At 33.6% G+C, this 12,934-nt stretch overlaps 1 protein-coding gene across 1 annotated transcript in view; it reads right to left on the reverse strand.

Annotated features, from left to right (window-relative positions):
- Positions 1–11,724, reverse strand: part of LOC108676738 (RYamide receptor-like) — a 29,429-nt gene extending 17,705 nt beyond the window's left edge. The window contains exons 1-2 of the mRNA XM_018164870.2: positions 10,956–11,724; positions 8,953–9,129 (exon numbers count right to left, since the gene is read on the reverse strand). Coding sequence (XP_018020359.2) covers positions 8,953–9,129; positions 10,956–11,495 — 717 coding nt within the window. The 5' untranslated portion in view covers positions 11,496–11,724. The remainder of the gene's footprint in view (positions 1–8,952; positions 9,130–10,955) is intronic.
- Positions 11,725–12,934: the final 1,210 nt, after the last annotated feature.

Raw genomic sequence — 12,934 nt, forward strand, 5'->3', positions numbered from 1 at the left:
GCAGAAAGTGTCACTATTTGGACATCATAGTGCGTTAATTTTTCTCTGTGTATATGTAGTTAAATTAATACAGTTAGTATTAGACCGCGGAAGATTAAAGGTTTCGGAGATTGCAAGAAAGATGGAGATTTAAAGACAGATTCAGATTGAAAGAAGATGGAGATTGAAGTAAAGATTGAGATTTAAAGACATATTGAGATTGAAAGAAAGATTGAGGAAAGATGGAGATTGAAAGAAGATGGAGATTGACAGAAAGATGGAGATTTAAAGACAGATTGAGATTGGAAAGAAGATTGAGGAAAGATGGAGATTGAAAGAAAGATTGAGATTGAAAGAAGATGGAAATTGAAAGAAAGATGGAAATTGAAAGAAAGATTGAGATTGAAAGAAAGATGGAGATTTAAAGAAAGATGGAGATTTAAAGAAAGATGGAGATTTAATGAAAGATGGAGATTTAAAAAAAGATGGAGATTTAAAGAGAGATGGAGATTGAAAGAGAGATGGAGATTGAAAGAGAGATGGAGATTGAAAGAAAGATGGAGATTGAAAAAGGATTGAGATATGAAAAATTGAGATTGAACGAAAAATTGAGATTGAAGAAAATTTTCTAAGATTGAAATAAAGATTGAGATTAAAAAAAGATTGAGATTGGAAGAAAAATTGAGATTAAATGAAAGATGGAGATTAAAAGAAAGGTTAAGATTGGAAGAAAAATTAAAAAATTACAGGTAAGAAAAATTGCGATTGCAGGTAAGATTGAGATTGAAAAGATATTGATCATGCCATGATTAAATTAATACAGAATATTAGACCGCGGACGACGCTAGCCAAGCCTGTGGCAAGGCCGGCACACAATGGCTGCTGATGGAAGTTTCCCGCCTCCGTGAGAGCCATAAGATTGCCATGTACACTCAGAGAAGTATGTGGGATTTTGTCCCAAAGAATGCTGCCGCGGTTATTATTAGTCAGTCCGGCCGTTAAAACGTTCGTTCTTTGCTAAGTCCGCTCTCCGTTCTAGCTGCGGGTAATAAAGTGTGTCACTGTTTAGATAAAATGACCCATTTTATTCTAAGAGTGTACTGTTCAACCTTGACCTCCATGACCGCGGTGAAGGTGATTAGTTTCTGTGATGCTACTTAAAAAAACAATGTTGTTGATGAACGCCTACATTTTTCATACGTTGAAACAACGTCGATTACGAGTTGATTTAATGGAAACTACGCTGATTGCGAGTTTACTTAGTCTAAACGACGTTTAATCAACGTTATTTCAACATCAAATGCCTGGTGGGCTATACAGTAGCTAGACGCTTAATTAGAGATAATGGAGATTGGATTTTTATGATTGATTTTTATGCAGATTGCATGAAATCATTCATGAGAAGATTGACTTTGATGCAAAAATTGTATAGGCTTGCTCATGTAAATTTCAGTATAGAGCATCCCGATGAACCTGATGCTATCGTGTAATTACCATCGATATATCTTCAATTTTCAATTACCATCAATAGCTTCAATTTGATTTTCTTTGGTGATGTTAAAAATTTATCGGTGATTAAAGTATAAAATTGGCACGGCTGTGGCACGGTTGCGATTACTGTTATTTTTTTCCTTTTTTGTCCTTGTGATTAATAAAAAGATTAATATTAAGGATAATACCATACTACTTATGGTATGGTACTTATGGTACAACTTAATACCATGATATTAAAGATAATACCATACAAAGACCATAAGTTCATCAGGCACTTTGCACCTGATGCAAGTATCCAGGGGCCATACTTTCAAAACTGGCTAAGTGAACGTAAGTACTTACGCTCTATTTTCTTGTCTATGATTGGTGGATTTTGCTTGAAAGGCCGTCAATGATTGGCTGATGAACTTACGATCTCTTAACTTTTTTTGAAAGTATGGACCCTGGCCTTTAATCATGGCTGTTCACTTCGTGAATAGAACTGAAAATCCTGATACCACTAATCCGTCAAAGCGATTAACTGAAGATTAAATGGGAAGCGAATGAACCACTTGGTTTTTAAGTCCGTTTCTCGTCGCTGCCAGTTATTTACGCGGCTTTAGCTAACACTAATTAAGTTAACCACTCGTAATTAATTGAGTGAAACCTTTTTATGAAACTCAATTATCAACAATTTGAATGTTTATACCGTAGTTTACGTTACACAAAAACGCGAAAGCTTTGATCATTATTAATTAATCAGCGGCAGTGCAATCACGTGGGAGCTGATTAATTAAGAATTTGCGCATCGCTGGTCTGTAAAGCATCACGTGGTTACACATATTTTTATTTTTCATTATTTCATTTTAAGTTAAAAAATTTGGCAGCAGGAAGCAACTGATATATGAAAATCCTGAGCAGGAAATTAATTAATATTTTGCTTACTATTTACAAATCGAGGAAAAATAATTTATTGCACTAACTGTGCAGTGAGCAGGAATATTTATTGCCAATAGGAGTAATTATTTAAGAAATAGAAAGCCTTGTAATGATATGGCTATGAGAAAATCAATTTTGGTACACAAAAGAGTTTTCATGTAAATAGTTCCGTCTAAATTAACTCGCAAGTCTGGTTATTAGTAGTCGCTTGATCGTATTGGGTACACTTGAAGTAGTCATTAATAAAGAAGAATTTCCAGTAACTTGTTCAGAAATTCATGATTTACTCAAAATTCTAATACAGTTCTAGCTGGTCAACAAACTTGGGATATTTGCGCGAGTACCGCTTCATTAATCTCAAAATCGTTGGAGGTCGAAATGAATGAAGATGTGCTTCATCGCACTCGCATTGGCTGAAAGAATCTAGTTCAGCAGTTTGAGAATTTCAGATGAATTTTATTTTGTTGACATACTGAATAAAGTACGAATTTTAACAATGTATATCTACAAATATGAACGCTATGAATATTTGATGTCACTGCTACGGTGTATCGACAACGGTTTGTCAAAAATTTTCTCAGTTCAATGATTATGTGCCAAGTTAAAGTTTATATTTGTTTCTTTTGGACCAGAATATTCAATGTCCATTTTGTGGATTTTCTTAGAATATAATTTTTGTTGCATGCCGAAAAATTTTGGTTGCAATGATTGATTGTGGACTTTGTGGGTCTCTCATATAAGCCACAGGCAATCTTTGGTCTTTGACCTAAGCCAGTATCACGGGAATCATTTAATTTTACGTCTCTGAGTTACTGCAAATGGAATTAGGCTGTCAAAGACACTAGGCTCCTGGCTTATGTGTGGTAGACCGTACGACTTACTTGTGGATGTGGTCACGAACTATCAGAAATAGTTGCGAGTTCGCAACTATTTATTATTTTTAACTAAATTCGTCAGCCTATAACTGATGGAAAGCCATCCGTTGAATAGTTTAGCAGCCTCTGAAATTATTTGATGTCCGTCACTAATTTCGCTGAGCATTGATAGATTCGTCTAAAAAGCTTATTGAGGATTTACAATCACAAATGATTATATCCCTTAATGTAATGATAGGAGGTATAATCTGGAACTAGTTTCGTTTTTTTGCAGAACGTTCATAGATCTACAAGCGCAAACACCCTAAGAATTCGCTATTCGATTCGCCATTTTGCTGAAATTTACCCCAGTTCCTCCGATCATTTGATAAGGGCTTTTAGTTCGATATCTCTTTTATTGTAGTCTTGCTTTTTTATTATTGCATCGTATTGTTACAATCGTAATGCAATAACCAAGTTAACCATTCTTGTCTCATTACATGTCAAAATTGTCTTATCTACGTATGTACAGGCACTCAGCATCAATAAATCCGATACAAAATCTCAAATCATCTTATTGCTTCGCGTAATATTCTGGAATCCTTTATAAAGCTTCTTATATATTTTTTTACGAATATAATTATTGGAAAATGACTGACTTTATCTTCTTACTACCTGTCTTATGAACGATGGATCTTTTGTTGAACGCCGAAATTTATTAGAAATAACGTCTCTTTTGATAAACGACGAGCGTCTTGGTGAACAATCAATCCTTGTAACTTTTGCCGAAGTGCGAAATTGTTTTGTATTTACGAGCGATCTTTGTTATTAATTTTTTTGCTGTAAATTATTGCTTTCATGGAATATACTTATTTCAGTGATCGACAAATGTTTAATGCACGAAGTTTCTCTTTAAAAAACAATTCCAATTTTTGAATAACGAAGAATATTTTGCTGAAAGACATATCTTCTCTTGACGGAACGATAAAAATTTAGTGATTCATTCTTAAGATTCAAACTTATTTTGTTATAATCAAACCCATGAATAGATTAAACTACGATATCCTCTACAGAAATTATTATGCATGTGAAATGAAAAGTCATCTTATTATTCAAATTCATAAATTCCATTCAGTTGTCAAGGTGCACGGAGAAATTAACATCAGTTGAACCGAAATGTTTCAGAAATTGATATTCACATAATTTTAGATTTTTTTCTGAAAATAAACCCTTGGCGCAATAATTAAAAGTGGCTTCAGTTGACTAGCGTACAAATTGCAAGATTGGTTTAGCCTTTAAAAACGATCAATTTTGCTTATGAATCAACTCAATCGTGTTATTGATACGCATTCAATAACACATAATAAATATGTATCCAAATTATCAAACATCTTTCACGACATACAAGCTTCTTTAATTGTTGACGCAACCGGAACTCATAAATTCGCAATTTTCAATAATTTTGCGATGTTGCGAATGTTATGTTGGAGGGTTCTTCGTACGTTATTCAATCCTCCTCCTTGAAAATATCATGTATCAGCACAAAATTCATTCAGGGACATGAATAACTCTTCGTTTGTTTTTAAAGTTGACTTTATAAAATGCAATTTAAACTGAGGCCTTCAAGTTAAAAGTTTCGAGGAATGCACTTGGTATGCAAGGTGCTATTTTATGAAGGCTCACTTGGATCCTTTTTTGACGACAGAAGCTCCGAGTTCAAAATTTGTTGTCTCAATACTAAAGTTGGTATTCATTCGGGGTAAATTTATGCAATGATGTGGAAGCTGAACTTTAGTGATGCAGTTTGACCATTTGCAAATATAAAGAAATTTGGAGTTACAAAGGAGCAGAAATAAATGTATGTATGTATGACTAATAGCATGAACCAATAGCACGTTATGAGTGATATCTAATGTAAAAAGAAGACGATATTAATGTTATTATAATCAGTACTACTAATGCTAATAGTATCGTTATCAATAGTATTATTTTTTATAATCAATTTATTGTAAAAACTATAACTATTATTTATTATCAAATGGGCGTCACGTATCAAAAAACCTATTACCGTTAAAAATGTTATTAATTAGTTCTATTACACAATTTACAGGTTCATAATAGACAGAAGTCAAAAGCATTTGATAACAATAAAGCGCAGCACGTTAAAAAGATTTTTCCGCAATATCATGTAAAAAAATGAATACTCATTTCAAGTTTTCTAGATCTGAGCTCTATTTAAATTTCCGGCGAAAGATCTCATGCGTGGATGATCTAAACTTAATGTGATTTTTCGAATAAATCTCATCCCTTGACGTTTGTTTCTTTCACTGCGGATGATATTGATGAAAAATAAAATACATTAATGAGATGCGCACAAAACGTAGCAATATTTTAAACAAGTTTAAATATTGTGAGGAAATTAAAAAATATTAAATGGTTCCTAGTCTTGGCAAATGGCAATCTCCTTTGTTCCTAATACATAGTAACTTTTTCATAATTTTTTTCCGAATTTTCTGAGTTTTAATAAACTAAAATAAAATATAATAGTTTGCCCGGCTCTTGCTAGGAAGGTATTTTGTTGTGACATGAAATTATAAATTATCTTTGATTTCAAGACTGATGAGTCGCTGGTTGAACATTGTCATATCTTGGGACTATAAATCCTAATTTAAGCTGAAATGAAAACGTTTCCTCATCGTTATTATTTTGTAAAATATGTATAGGCCTATTAAAAATTTGAACCTACATTAGATTACAAAATTATAAATGCCTGAAAATTCTCGTCATTCAATTCATCAATACGATAAATAACTACCTATTGCTTCCCTGGAGGTATCTGTTTTCGAATTATTTATATCCCAATTTTTATCACTCGGTACATTAGCTGCCAGTACGTAAATCCAGATCAATCTTCATTTAACTTCCCAAAAATTCGTTCAGCAGGAACATTTTTGACACTTGCAGTAAACCCCGATCCCTAGAAATCGTCTATGTCTGTGCCATAATCCGGAGGTAGAGAAGATAATCTGTTAGAGATAAACCCTTTGATTAAAAAAATTCGTTCTGAACTCCAAATGTCAGCGGAATTGCGCCCGTAAAAACTCTCGGTCTCTCCAAATTTGAATTCATTTGAGTTAAATTCTCCGTAACTCGGGTGAAAGCTAGAAGCCACTTTTAAAACATTATGGTAAAAATGAGAAATTTTGATAGGCATTGAATTTTTTTGTTCGATTGATCGAAGAGAAAAATTTTTAGAAAGGCAATGGAGGCGAAATGGAAATGGATTGATAGAATTTTCTCTCATGATTTTTCCTTGTTCCTTTTAAAACGAATAATCCAGTTCTCAATGGCTGAAGAAATAGCATTTTTTTCATAAATAAGGCATATAACGTAAATTAGAAGGGTAAATTTTAAGTACATCGGAAAGAATTTGACGCTCATTCGGAAAGTCAAGGTATTTAGGAAAAAAAGTAATAATAATAAACCGCTTCACACATCTCATTGGCTGCACTTGAACGCTGTCGATATACTCGAAAGAGGCTTTTCATCATACATCAAAATTTGGCCATTAGGTTTGGAATCATTTTGAAAAAATTACAATCTTACCTTCATCATTGGAGAATGTTTTCTGGACTATAAATGTTGAATGAATCCAAATTTTGTGCAATAGGTTTTTAAGGCACTGAGGCTTATATATAGTTTTTGAAACCGATGTTTAGAGCAATATGGCTTTGATAAAAAATTGGTGGAGTCCCATCTGAAGCCCTCACTTAAATATGGAGTGTGATATGATGCGTATAGAACGATTAAGCGATCAACCCAAAATATGATATCAACTTCTAAACTTGAAAATGTGAAGTAAATATGGAGCGTCAATTTATCTGCCATAATTTGCAATTTGCTAAATTACTTTCAAATTATGAAATTAGAGTGCATCTTACATTTAAAAACGAAAAGTTCCCTGCAGAAGTGCACCGACATTTCTGCTTTTCCCGCCACCACCTCAGAAGAAGCACTCAACAAGCCAATCTTCGACCAGAGAATTGAGCATGTCTCGGCTCAACTATAAATTCCATTGAAGTTGCTGGTTTTTGAGGTCAGACTTTTTCAGGGAAGAATCTCATCTCAAACAGACGAGTTCTGATTATGATTGTTGCAGTGTCCTTCTCAGTGCAACTATCTTGTTATTTTTTGGTGCTGTAACTTTAGGAGTTTTAACCGAAATTAAACTTTGTAGTTTTTATGTGCATCCGTGAAACGGATACTTCGAGAACCGACGAAGATTTTTGCAAATTATGTGATTTATTGCAATCAACGTAATTTTTATGATACTGCAAAATACCTGTTTTGATGTTTCTGCTCGTATAGCTACGTGAAAATGTAAAAACTGAATAATGTTATTGGGTTACAATTTTCAGAAATGTAATTATTTTCAAAAAAGTATTGTTACTTTTCAAATTCAGGGGAAATCTTTCATCTTAAATTGAATCTCTTGCCATCGAGACAAGGACAGAATTTTTTCTCGTTTTGAGCAATGGCTTCTCGATCCCCTCTGCCAGTTCGATGCCGCGGCGAAGCATTTTGAGCTGGCGAATTTTACACTTAAGAGAAAAAAGTAGCGAAAAAATTTAGGTGATATAACTTCGATCGACAAGCCATTCTTAACCATATATTGCGTAATTAACAAATTTATATTCAAAGGTGTCAAATGAAAACAATTCTGATTAAAGTTTAGAAACAGATATGCATTAGTGAAATTTTTAATTTACTAATCTCACCTTTCCTTATATGTAAAAAGATTAGATCTTGATGTTTTTCATTGGAAAAAAATCTCGAATTGAACCACAAATTTATGTTAATAAATATTACGTATAAAAAACCCTGTCAATGGAATATTATCCAATTGATATTAACAACTTCTGATTCTAATCAATTAACATTAATTTTTAAACATTTTACCTACTTAATTCAGCAAAAATAATGCGGTGAATTTGCCAATTCATCGAAATCACCGATAAATTAATTTTCGAACATAATCGAACTAGCAGACGAATCAAAATCACATCAAAATACTATTCAAAACATTTTTTATTATATTTAGTGATAATGATGCATCTGATTCTTTAAATTCTCTGTATAAAATTCATTCCCACTCATTTCTCCCGCTAAATTTAGCGACAATTCTACCAGCTCCAGAACTTACCCTGTTTCAAAATTTCAACGGCCGTTCGCTGAGAAATTCAATTCAGTACATTTTTTACCAGATTTAGCGACAAAACTCCAGCAAATTCATTAAAATTCCTAAAAAAAATCCATTCCCACCTATTTATCCCGCTAAATTTAGCGCCAATTCTACCAGGTCCAAAACTTACCCGGCTTCGAAACTTCGATGGCCGTTCGCTGAGAAATTCAATTCAGCACAGTTTTTACCAGATTTAGCGACAAAGCTCCAGCAGATGCATTAAAATTTCTAAAAAATTCATTCCCACCCATTTCTCCCGCTAAATTTAGCGCCAATTCTACCAGGTCCAAAACTTACCTTGCTTCGGAATTTCGATGGCCGTTCGCTGAGAAATTCAATTCAGCACAGTTTTTACCAGATTTAGCGACAAAGCTCCAGCAGATTTATTAAAATTTCTAAATAAATTCATTCCCACCCATTTCTCCTGCTAAATTTAGCGCCAATTCTACCAGGTCCAAAACTTACCTTGCTTCGGAATTTCGATGGCCGGGCGCTGAAAGGGAAGCAAATGGCGCGGTATCTGTCCACGGCGATGGCTGTTAGCGTGAAGATGGACACGTTCACGCTCAGAGTTTGGAAGAATGGACAAAATGCGCACATGAAGTACGGCAAGTTCCAGCGCTGGAGCAGAGCAGCCTGGAACTGAAACACGACAATTGTCTTATTGATTACATTGAACAATAATTGGTAATGGGTGGTATTATTTTCAAGTTTAATATTCCGAGCAATTGGACATACATTTTCATAATTTGTGCATTATTTAAGTGAAAATTTAACATAAATTATACATAATATGAATAAGAGCTATGCAACCGTTAATAATGTTTTTAAATTAAGGCTGGTCAAACAGCTTGCCTAGAGCCCTGTCCGTGTGAAGTGAATTTTACTGGAGTTTCAATCAAACTCTGTGGCCATACTTACTTCCAAAATTCGCTAAGTGAACGTAAGTAGTTACGCTCTATTTTCTTGTCTATGATTGGTGGATTTTGCTTGAATGGCCGTCAATGATTGGCTGATGAACTTACGATCTCTTAACTTTTTTTGAAAGTATAGGCCATGATCAACAAGGCTACAGACATAAATATACACTTAGAAAAGTTGATGAGTCATATTGTCTACTATTAACTCACTTTCTTACCCACAGCAAGGGCAGAAAACATATATACGTGGCATTAGCACTAACACGACACGTTGTCAGGACCTATACTTTCAAAAAAGTTAAGAGATCGTAAGTTCATCAGCCAATCATTGACGGCCTTTCAAGCAAAATCCATCAATAATAGACAAGAAAATAGAGCGTAAGTACTTACGTTCGCTTAGCGAGTTTTGAAAGTATGGCCCCTGGCCAATTCAAAGTCAGGATGGCCGACAAAAGGGTAAAAAATCTAGCGGTTTTTGGACAATTTTTCACTCATTTCTCTGTGTGTATGGTCTCAAATAAATGATAACTAAAAAAGTTTCGGGAATTGTTTGCTTCTTATTGAAACTTTTATTTTGCAGAAAATTATTTGAGATCCTGCGGAAAGTCATTGTTCTTAACAATGAAAATTGGTTTTAAAGTTTCCAATTTCGGGAAGTAATACAGTTTTTGCTGGAGAACTTTGAAGCAAGTTGTCTCGGCAAGAATCGACCAAACTTTTTATCTGGGAATTTTCAAAGTTTTAATTCGGGGTGATATCAACTACGGCCATATTTAGTTTTGTTCAAAGCTAGAAATTCAGAATAACATGAACTGTTAGCATTAAATATTTCAGGATTCTTCTGAGACGAAAACGATAAGAAGAAAAAAAAATAACTTTCAGTCTCCCCGGTCCGCCCGCAACTAATTTCATCCAATTTTCATCAGAGACTCACATTATCTAATCTAAAATTCCAACATCAAAACATGTCAAGCAATAATAAATTATATGTTCTGAAGACCAGGCAGGACAAAAATTATATGACATGTTTATTACATCTTTGGTTATTTTCAAATTGCCAAGGCTCTCAGCAACACGAAAATTGTGGAAAAGACATGCGGAAAAAAATTGCGGAAAAGACTTGAATTACGTTTTATATTGGGCAGACAGACTTGCCTTATAATGTGTAATAAAGATTTCAGATCGTGAGTAAACATGTTCTGTGTACTGAGTTCAAAAATATTAAAAATTGAATAATAATAAAAATGTGCATGGTTAGAAAAGTAATCAGCAACGGTAATCACACCTGAAAATATCAATGACGATGTAGAGAGAACACTAATGTCTACATAATCAAACTTTTTTATTCTACCTGTAGATTCAATTGAGATCAACTATTATGATCGATTCACTTATTCAAATTATTCAACGAATTTGTACTTAATTAAGAATGAGAGGGCAGCACGATAACGATAAAAACGATAAAGTAGCAAACAATAAAGTGACGAAGTTCTTCCTCCAGAACTTCTTGTTGTAGACTAAATTAAAAAGTATCAACAAGTCACTTACTTGAAAAGGTATGCAGAGCAAAGCAATGATGATGTCGGCGAGTGCGAGGTTAGCTATGAAATAATTTGTGACCGATTGCAGGAGTCTAGACGTGGCCACCACCCAAATAACTAGAGCGTTCCCTATCACTGCCACTAGGGAAATAAGTCCGTAGAACATTGAGAGCAAGACAACGATGCCTGTTGGAACTTCGTACAAAGCTTCTTCAGGGGTAACTGAACTATGACTTGAATGGTGCCATGGCCGATGCGTGGCTTGAAGTTCGGAGCTCAGATTCACAAGTAAGTTCTGCCATTGATCAGGAGAAGAGGCATCTTGATGTGTAAAATTATGCGCCATCTTGTAATACATTAGGATTTGGTAAATTTGCTGCAGGATTTTAGGATCGATGTTGGAGCCGTTCGTCAGAAAATCATGAATATTTTGGCTAGTAGGCGATGAGTAATTTTGCGACAAATCATGATTGTTCAGTAGAGAGCTTTCATAAGTTGATGAGTAGCTCCCATTAGGGAAAGCTAGATAATTATTATTGGGAGTCATTGGTGCAAACGTTTTTACAGACTACATTTAAAATACTTATCCAGTGGAGATTATTCTTTTTATAATAAATTTCAGCTGTTATTTTCTACACTTTAGTATGATACTTTTTTCATTGATATAATTATTCAGTTTCAGATCTTTCCCTGGGAACAACACTATTAAAAATGGAATCGTGTTAATATTTCATGAATATGTATTTGCCTTGTTTTTCTTCATAGCAATGAATTAACGAGCATTGAACAAAATTGACTGAAAACAAATAGAAAATATTTTCAATAATCTTTTTCTAAAATAACTCAAATTTACAGGGTTTTTATTCCTGAGAGTATTGTAAGGTTATCACTGTCTGCAAAAAGAAAAATTAAAACATCAACACTTTGTAAAAAAGACAATCAAGCAAGATTAGAGTCAAGCAAGATTAGAGAGTTCGTTTATTTAATCTTTCGAAAACTTCTCAGGTATTAAAATAATCATTGTTTTTGTCTATTTGTATTTCAAATTGCAATCTACAATCTAAAGTTGCTTTGATTTACACTTCATTGTTTCGACGTTTCAAGACGTCAGCTAAACCACATGCAGGCTTTTTAGCGCATTTTATCATTTATGGGAAAAAAGCAACATTGTGCTCGTCATGTTCGTCCGTCTGTCCGTCTGTCTGTCCTTCCGTGACTTCACGTTTTCGTCGACGAGAAAATGCGCTCTCTTTCACTCACTACAGTGAGTACTGAGTTATATTTTTCTAACGTTTAGTCATTTACCAGAAAAGCAAACTCACTAAGAGCATTAAGCCGGCTTATAAATTCTTGCTGAATTACTCTGGCTTTCGAAAAAGATTTGAACTAAAAGTTTCGATTTTCTTGATGCAATCATTGTTCCATCTTCAAATTTTTTGATTTACTAACACGATAGAATTGTCTGGAATGAAATTACTGCCAAAATTGCTGTTCCTAGAATAATAAAAAAGATAATATAAATAAGATTAATAAATATTATTACTATACATATCGACATTTTACCTATAATAATGATAATATATGTGGATATAGTTAGTTAATGATAATGAGTTTGTTAATGGATATAGTTAATGATAATATATGTGGACTCGTATGTCTCAGTGAATAAAGCCAATTAGAGAGTTCTATTTTATTTTAAGTAGAGTTCTGTATATTTCTTAATTGTTATTCTAAAAATTTATTGAAAGAAATGCAAATTGTTGGCAACGAAAAAGTAAAGGTACGTTTTTGGGTATTTTTTCTCTCATTTTCGTTAGCTTTAATTCTCGAATGCGAATTACTCGTGCAGAACATCATCATTATGAGTTTGCATTTGATTAATTATTGTGGTTTAGAACATATGGTTTTATTGGTATGGCGATTAAAATTTTCATTAAATCCACCCTTAATTTAACTTCATAATTGTAGCTAGCCTACAATGTTTTT

Source organism: Hyalella azteca, unplaced genomic scaffold (assembly GCF_000764305.2).
Source record: "Hyalella azteca isolate HAZT.00-mixed unplaced genomic scaffold, Hazt_2.0.2 contig278, whole genome shotgun sequence".
Taxonomy (NCBI): domain Eukaryota; kingdom Metazoa; phylum Arthropoda; class Malacostraca; order Amphipoda; family Hyalellidae; genus Hyalella; species Hyalella azteca.